This window comes from Ochotona curzoniae, unplaced genomic scaffold (genome assembly GCF_017591425.1).
Source record: "Ochotona curzoniae isolate NIBS_2020 unplaced genomic scaffold, NIBS_Ocur_1.0 contig_2754, whole genome shotgun sequence".
Taxonomy (NCBI): domain Eukaryota; kingdom Metazoa; phylum Chordata; class Mammalia; order Lagomorpha; family Ochotonidae; genus Ochotona; species Ochotona curzoniae.
This window is the reverse complement of record NW_024465582.1, coordinates 20,452,236-20,461,462: the sequence shown is the minus strand read 5'-3', so window position 1 is coordinate 20,461,462 and position 9,227 is coordinate 20,452,236. Positions and strand designations below refer to the sequence as shown.

General features: G+C 43.6%; 1 protein-coding gene across 1 annotated transcript; it reads right to left on the bottom strand.

The window, feature by feature from the left end:
* Window positions 1–4,477: 4,477 nt before the first annotated feature.
* Window positions 4,478–5,666, bottom strand: LOC121154388 (serine/arginine-rich splicing factor 1-like). Its single transcript, XM_040977335.1, has 2 exons — window positions 4,937–5,666; window positions 4,478–4,500 (listed from the first exon to the last, which is right to left on the bottom strand). Exons 1-2 carry the CDS (start codon window positions 5,664–5,666, stop codon window positions 4,478–4,480), a joined length of 753 nt encoding a protein of 250 aa, XP_040833269.1.
* Window positions 5,667–9,227: the final 3,561 nt, after the last annotated feature.

Here is a 9,227-nt window from a genome sequence, read left to right as displayed (position 1 = left end):
ATACCGAAGTTCTGAAGCTCAAAACATGTTTCAAGGACAAAAAATAGTTTTTTTAAAAAATGGAAATTCTGGAAAAAATCCTATTAAAATGTAACAGTGAATATGTTGTTAGAAGAGCACTGAAAATTTATTAAGTGTTTAACACTTTGGAGAAAAAAAACTGAGTTTTAGTGCGACACTGTTGGAATTTCCTAACAAAATCCTTCAAAAGTGTAGTATGTGTAAAACAAATCTCAGATCCCATTCAGTTAGGAGCCAGAAAATCGGCCTTAGGTTTTGTTCTGCAATAGAATGTGGGCTGAACAGTAAGCTGAGTTGTTCAATGTGATGGTATAATTAATTGTTTCTTAAAATACTTTGTTTTTCCCTAGTAGGAAAATAAAATAGTTTCCCTAAAATATTTTATTGATACAAAAATGAAATGGAGAAAATGCTGCCAAGGCAGCTTATGTAGCGCAAAAAAGGTATGGCTGTTTTTTTTTTTTTTAAATATATGTCTAAGACTAAAATCAGCATGAAAAAGGGCAGTTATTCCTGCCTGGCTGCTTTTAGCTTCTTATTACATTAACTACAAAAGCATGCTCTAGGGCCCAGAGCGGTAGCCTAGTGGCTGAAGTCCTAGCCTTGCAAGCTCCTGGATCCCATAGGGGTGTCAGTGCTATTCCTGGAGGCCCCCTTTCCCATCCAGCTCCCCTGCCTGTGGCCTGGGAAAGCAGTTGAGGACGGCCCAAAGCCTTGCAGCCCTGCTCCCGCATTGTAGACCCAGAAGAGGCTCTGGGCTCCTGGCTTTGAATCAGTGCAGCTCTGGCTATTATTGCTGCTTGGGGAGTGAATCAGCAGATGGAAGATCTTCCTCTCTACCTCTCCTTTTCTCTGTATCTGACTTTCTAATAAAAATAAAATAAAAATAAATGTTTTCTTAAACTGTATTCTTGAGTTCTATCTTCACCATTAACCTATATATATATAGTCAATCAGGTTTAATTATTTCAAAATGGGATTAGAGCTTAGCTTAAGACTCAATCCTGAAGGAAGGCTACTGTGGTCCGATTAATGAACATTCAACATAGATGATTTTATACTTGTTTAATCTAGTGTTCATTAACTTTTCATAATCATGGTTATCTATAACCTGGGTTCTCTACTTAATGTAAAGCAGTACTAGAAATTAAGCATGCCACATGGAATTCTGCCTCTTGGCCATTGCATTTTAATTCTTGCACAAGAACAGCTAGTGCACTACACTATGCACTTAAATCCTAGTTCTCAACATCCTTTCACGTCCTGAGACTGCATAAGCTTCACTAAAAGGAGCTTACTGAGTAACTTTGTGGGCATCACTATTGGAGTTCACGTTCACTACCAAAATTACTGAAGGTTTTCTCCAGCTTTAAAATTACCTGAAGTTCAGCTTCCCACAAGAATCAGCACGCAACGGAAATGTTAAGATTTAGTTATTTGTAACATAAAAAATCCATCATGCATATTGGAATGTATAGTGGTGGAGTAATGGAGACTACCATATCCAGAAGTGAAGATACAATGCAACATGCATCTCTGCTTCCAAACAAAAGATGGACTCCCAACGAAAGTGTTGGATATATCTACACAACGGGATGAAGGATTGTCCGACAGTGTCTGTACTAGCAATGTCAGGACACACCTAAGTAGCAGACTGAAGGAGTTGTAACTCCTTATAAAGAGTTGTGACATTATGTGAAAAAGCAATTTGGGTTGGAAACTGGGGAGGGGAATGCCAGACTACAGAAAATTGTATGATAAATTTCAAAAATAAATTGAAAAAAAAAATAAAAACAAAAACAAAAACAAAAACCCCAAGCATCTAAGGGGCCATAAAACAAGCTAGTCATCACTGTTTTGGTAGAGAACCAAGATCCCGGCAGAGAAAACCAAGATTGGATTCATTTTTTAAAAAGATTTATTTTTATTATTTATTTATTGGAAAGGCGGACATACAGAGAGGAGAGACAGAGGAAGATCCTCCGTCCGATGATTCAGTCCCCAAGTGAGCACAACGGCCGATCCAAGCCAGGAGCCTCTTCCGGGTCTCCCACGCGGGTGCAGGGTCCCAAAGCTTTGGGCCGTCCTCGACTGCTTTCCCGGACCACAGGCAAGGAGCTGGAAGGGAAGCGGGGCCGCCGCAATAGAACCATAGAACCGGCACCCATATGGGACCCTGGGCGTGCAAGGCGAGGACCTTAACCACTGCGCCACCGCGCCGGGCCCACAAAAAGGCTATCATTTCCAGTTATTCTCTGTGCCCGTTCATTTCATTTTTGTATTTCAAAGATTTATTTTTATTTTTTTCATTGGAAAGGCGGATATACAGAGAGGAAGATCTTCCGTCCGATGATTTACTCCCCAAGTGAGCGCAACGGGCCGATACTATGCCGATCCGAAGCCAGGAGCCTCTTCCGGGTCTCCCACGCGGGTGCAGGGTCCCAAAGCTCTGGGCCGTCCTCGACTGCTTTCCCAGGCCACAGGCAGGGAGCTGGAAGGGAAGCGGGCTGCTGGGATTAGAACCGGCGCCCATATGGGATCCCGGGCGTGCAAGGGGAGGACCTTTAACCACTTGCGCCACCGCGCCGGGCCCCCAAAGGCTATTTTCAAGCTAACGTTAATTTACTACCCATCAACCAGTTTCACACTCAAGTCCATCAAGTTCTTATTCACTCTTAGGCAAAGAATTGAGTTCTTTCTTTGAAGACTAGCTACCCATTTGCTCATTACATATAAATAACTGCATTATCTCATCTTTTATCTTAAGATTTTCACAGTCAATAACGAGAGTTAAAACTATTTATTAGTAATTGCCTTTCAAGAAGCTTCAATTTACTAAACAAACTCAAGAATCAAGAGCCTTATCAATTCAAAGTATTGATAGACTAGTCAACCCAGTTAGGTTCTTGCAAGAAAAGCAAAAAAGACAACCAGGCATAGTTCTTTAAAAAAAAAAAAAAAATTTATTTTCTCTTAAAGAATAACAGCAATAGTCAGTTGCAAACAATTTCAACTCCAATTGTGTTTTATTTAAACTTAGAAGTGACTTACTGATTACTATTTTAAACAACCAGTCCCTTTGTCCCTTGAATGTTTACCATCTACTCGTGCTGAATCCTTCCAAGGAGATTGTTCCAGTGTATTATCTCCACATCCTCGCTTTGCTGCTTTTATCAAAAAATGCAAAACACAATTCCATCTTGTATCTTAATGGCCCCAATCAGCCAAAAAAAAAAAAAAAAAAAAAAAAAAAAAAGAAAAAAAAGTTCTTTGGAATAACCAATTCAGTTGAATTAAAAAAAAAAAAATCCACACAAATATGGTTTGGTTGAGGCAGGAATCCACCCCAATGTTCCTGGACATTTGATCTCACTCCATGAATCCTTGTAATTCATCCTCCATATCCTCCCCAGATCATGATTTGAATCCAATGATCCAGCTCCAAGCATTGGAATCCAGTGAGCCCTCTCCAGTCCAAACCTTTAGAAGCAGCAAAGCCAAAACAGAGGAGGCAAAAGGTTAGACACTTTCATCAAAAAGGGTTTCTGGGGAATGATGCATTATGTCTGTCATCACTTTAACAGATGTAAATAGTCATCAAAGTCCCCAAAACAAGTTTCTGAATGGTGATCAGATAAACCTTAGAAATTTAACCATCTTAGAGACTAATTGAAGCAGCATCTTCTATTTACAGTCCAATGCCAACATTAGTTTCTTAACAGCACATTACAGATTTTGTGGTTGCAAAGTTATGTAGTTGTAAAATTAAGTGGTATTGCTACCCACCTAAGCCTAACTTAGATGCGACTCTTCCATTTGCAATCTAACTTGTAAATTAAAGTGTTTCAAACATGAGTCAAGTATGGACACTATTTTATGGGGAATGTGACGCTAGACTATCTACACCAAAATGCTGGAACTCAACATTCTGCTTTCATTTTGTCTTTAAAAAACGATATAGCAATGCTCTATCAGTCACACAGAGGACATGCAGGTTTAGCAGTATTGATAGTATGCTCTGTCTCACTGGAATCACTGACACCCTGTACCCATATGTACACCAACAGTAGGTCACACATAACAGTTGTAACTTAAGTTCTGAGACACATTAACCAATTTTTCCCAAATTAGTCCCTTTTAAAACAAACCAAAAAATAGGGGGGGGGGGTGAGGGGAGCAAAATGAATTGTTAACAAATGGGCAATACAATTAGGCCATAATTGCCAAGGTAGACAACACTGCAATTGTAGCCAAGGGTAACTGCATTAAGAAGCAGTTTGCAAATATTTTGAGTTAAATATATTCAATTTTAACCTTTGTATTTTCATCCCAGTTTCACCTGGGACAATAACACTTGAAATCATAACGTTGCCTCCAGTGTTGAGCCCATCCTCCTCAATCCTCCGTTTGGCCATCCCAAAATAGTTGAGATGTGCTCCACAATCCAAGTCCATCCTTAATCCATCTCTTCAGATATGTCTGCAGAAAGACACATGGAAAGCAAGATAAGCAAAAGAACGTCCCCAGGTCAGATAATCACAAACAGTTCCCAAATCCCAGTTCATCCAAACAGAGCAAACAGACAGACATCGCAATGTCGCAGTCTGAAGGGCATGGAGAATTAACTAAGTTTAAACAATCCTGTCTATGACACCCCTTAACATACAATTTATCAGAGACAGGAGGGGGATGTAGTTGTTAGGAGCAAGGGGATTTTACACAAGAACAGCCCATTCGCACCAAAACTGTTTGAATTGAGATAGAAAGAAAGGAAGGAAGGAAGGAAGGAAGGGAGGGAGGGAGGGAGGGAGGGAGGGAGGAAGGAAGGAAGGAAGGAAGGAAGATGGTACCGAATAAAAAAAATTGTATACAACATGTATACAATAAGTGTTACCAACCCAAGCATCTTATGTACGTGAGCGAGATCTGCTAAGACGGTAAGAATGGCGCGGCGATCCTCTGCTTCTGCCTGAGAAGGAACTGCGGCTCCTGCTGCGACTTCTGCTGCGGCGGCTTCTGCTGCGGCTTCTGCTGCCAGGACGAGATCTGCTTCGAGATGGAGATCTGCCAGAACTGGAACTTCCGGGCCCATCCGCTTTAACCCGGATGTAGGCAGTTTCTCCCACGTGAGATCTAAACTTCGTGTTGTCCAGTTTTCGAACTGCATAGGTCATATCTTCTTTCCGTACATACTCCACGACACCGGTGCCGTCTCGGTGGACATCGGCATAACATATATCACCTGCCTCCCGCATGTGGTCCTTTAAATCCTGCCAGCTTCCAGTGTGGGGCAGTCCAGAGACCACCACGCGATAGGCAGACCGCCGGGATGAGGGGCCATAGCGGTCTCGGGGCGCTCGACCCCATCCACCCGAACCACCGGCGCTCCGTGCAAACTCCACCCGGAGACGGTTTCCATCGAAATTGTAGCCGTCGCGCTCGTACACCGCGTCCTCCGCGTCCCGCCGGTCCTCGAACTCGACGAAGGCGAAGGGCGGTCCCCAGCGGCGATTCTTGAGGTCGACGTCGCGGATAGCGCCGTATTTGTAAAACACATCCTCGATGTCCTTGGTTCTGATGTCTGTCGGTAAGTTCCCCACGTAGACAGTGCAGTCGTAGTTCCGTGCAGGGCCACCTCTCGACATGGTGAGGAAGACCAGTGTGGACAGGAGCAGAAAGACCTTTCCACCAAGCCTAGCCAGAGGCACTGTGTCTCCTGAGGTCTGTTCTCTGTTTATATAGCTCTGGTCTCCTGGAAGTCCTATCAGAAAACAAACACTGGGCGGGTCTTTAATCCTATTAGCCAATGACCTAAGATGATGGGATAGAAAGGCAACGCTATCATCGGGGATGAGTTCACCTAGACTCACTTTGGCCAATTCTCCTCAAACTAGATGTACTCCACACACGCTTGGAGTGAATTGCGATACTTAGAAAGTCTCCACTTTCAGGATTAGTGACGGTTGATTTAGGGAAAAGGCACACTGACAGCAGAGGATTATTGGAGGGCTGGAGGGAAGGAAGGAAGGAGGGAAGGAGGGAGGGAGGGAGGCAGAGAGAAAGAGCTCAATCACCACTGCCCCAGTTTCTCCATGTCCATAGCAGCCAGTGCTGGGGCAGCCTGAGCTGGGAAGCAGGCGCTGCAACAAGCACTCTCCAAGGAGTGGCAGGGATCCAAGTGGGAAGCCACTGCCTTTCCCCAGTGTGTTAGGAGGAAGCTGGATCAGGACACTGCCTAGAGAGCTTCAGCCAGCACTCAGGCACTTCCCAGTGGGATGCAGGCATCACCAGAGTTTAGCCCTCTGGAGCACAGCGCCCATCCTGACAATTGAGTTATTCAGAGTAGACAGAAAGAGACACGTGATAATTGGAGTGCTTTAGTTTATGGGAAAATTTGTGGTGACTGTCATAAGCTCAAGGGGGATGAATATTGAGAACTTTTGTTTAATATGCTGGGGCTCATTGCCAAGAGTCCTGAGAAGAGTGGCCTGAGGGGGGTCATGGGAGACCTTGAGAAGGACTCAGAGATGGGGCTGCAGGTGCCTGAGCACCTGTGTCTCAGGCTCAGTGTGCAAATGCAACAGCGGTTCCATTCCTTTGTGTATGTCCTTGAGATCTCCCACAGACACCCAGTGTGCTTTGGAACCCTTCCTGCCCTCTGTGTCCCCCCGTGGTAAGTCATGGAAGGCTGTGCACTGCCTGGATGCTGGTGCTCAGCTGCCCTGAGCCTTGCAGCCCGTATTGCCCCCACAGACAAACAAACACACAGGAGCAAGATGCCGTTTCCATCCATTTTATTGAGGCAGTGACAGATGCAAAAGGGCAATGGCCCTAGTGATATTATAGGGTGATGCTCACTTTGAAAATGTATGAAGGGCCTGGCACGATGCCGCAGTGGTTAAGGTCCTCGCCTTGCACGCCCGGGATCCCCTATGGGCGCCGGTTCTATCCCGGCAGCCCCGCTTCCCTTCCGGCTTCCCTTCCAGCTCCCTGCCTGTGGTCCGGGAAAACAGTCGAGGATGGCCCAAGGCTTTGGGACCCTGCACCCGCGTGGGAGACCTAGAAGAGGCTCCTGGCTTGGACCGGCATAGCATCGGCCGTTGCGTTCACTTGGGGAGTGAATCATCGGACGGAAGATCTTCCTCTCTGTCTCTCCTCTCTGTGTACATCTGCCTTTCCAATAAAAATAAAATAAATCTTAAAAAAAAAAAGAAAGAAAATGTATGAAGACACAGGTGTACAAGGCCAGTGGATGGGGCAGGTGGTGCAAGATTTCAGGTGTCCTAACACAAATGAGCAGAGTCTGTTGTTGCACGGGTTTTGCTGGACCCTGTGTGTCCTGTCCTCAGTTTGGATCAGGGTGTGACCAGCATGTCTCCAGGGTCAGGGAATCTCTGGATGCCAAAGGGAATGGAAGCTCTCTGATGGGCTTTCTTGGCTCCTCATATTGCTTGAGATCATTGAAAAGATGGCTAGTTTCTGGAGCCATTAATTGTCAGGTTTTTTTTTTTTTAAATGTCTTTTTACCTTTTAGACCCTATGATGGAGCGGATGCTTTTACTTGCTTTTTCTCTTGAGAAGTATGATGTCCTAGCTAACCAGTAAGTTTGGAGCTCAGAATATTAGCAAATAGACCCACTTTCACAATGCCTAGAGTTCTTCAAGACCAATACTTTCTCTGATCTCCCTCTTCTGTCTGTCAGCAGTGAGTTCCCTGTGTGCACTGGGAATTGAGAATCTCCTTGAGACCTGATAGTTTTGTGTTTCAGTCCAGTGGTGGTGGAACTGGTGGATTGCTAGGGAAAGTGTAGAGATTGGGTTCTCCAGAAACACATCAGCTTGTGGTACAAGTGCTTAAGTAGAAAACTCTGGTTGTAATTCCACAAAGCTGGCTTTAAAATTTCCTTCTTTGTTAAGGCTGGACATTAGTCCACTGCACTAATATGTCAATTCTGCTTTTTCATTCTTTTGTTGATGGAGTCTTGCGTGTTTTAACTCTGTGTGGGAATGATGTTGCCCTAAGCATGATTTTGCAAACATTTATTTGAAATAAAACTAATGTTTTACAAATATACTCAGAGTGGAACTGTTGGGTCATATGGTAATGCAATATTTTAAATTTATAGCCATCACAGTGTTTCTGCAGCAGCTCTATGATTGCACTATCTCTCTAACTGGGCACAGAGTATAATTTCTGTACATTCTCACCAACATTTGGTTTTCATAGTAGCCATGCAATGTTTGTAAGGAAGATTTTATTGTGGTTTAGATTTTCAAATACTTAGTTATGCTGGGAATCTTTTCATGTATTTATGGGCAATTAGTATGCCTTCATTATAAAAGTAATTAATCATTCTAGTAATTTTGCTGTCAAATTTCTTGTTTGTTTTAGCTACTGAGTTACCTGAGTGCTTTGTGTATTCTGTATATGAATACTTTATTGGTTTTTTTGATCATGTATCTTTTTACATGTTTGATATTATTTCCCAATGCATGACATGATTTACATATTTTAAAATTTATTTCTATTGGAAAGTTAGATAAACAGACAGAAGGAAAGACAAAAATGAAGATTTTCAATCCGCTGGGTTACTCTCCAGGTGTCCCTAATAACTGGAGCTGAGGTGACCTGAAGCCAGGATCCAGGAGCTTCTTCTGGGTCTTGCACACACAGTGCAGGGTCCCAAGGCTTTGGGCCATCCTTAACTCTTTAACTGGTCTCGGAGACCACAAGTAGGGAGGTGGAAGGCAAGTAGAGCAGCCAGGATTAGACCTGGCACCTATATGGGGTCCCAGCGTGTGAAGGCAAGGACTTTAGAAACTAGGTTATGGATGGGCCCCAAGATTTACATTTTTCCGAAGTCCAATTGTCTCCTGTCTCTTTTGTAGCCTATGTGGAGCTGTCATATTCTCGAAATCCTTGCCAAATCTAGGAGTTTTGGTGTAAGTTTCCTGTTTTAAAGTCTATAGTTTTAGTGCTTATACTAAACATTTTGAGTTAATTCTCATGAATTTACAGAGTGTTAGAAAGTGGTCCAATTTCATGGAGTTGCACGTGTACCTCTTTGTTACACTTTCCAGTGTGCAGTGAATGAAGACCATTTCTTGTAGCTAGTGTCATGGCATCGGAGTGTAAGTTTCCTATTGGTTCCTGAATTCCATGTGTACCTCAACTGAAGTTCTGGTTTCTCCCTCTCTTTCTGCCC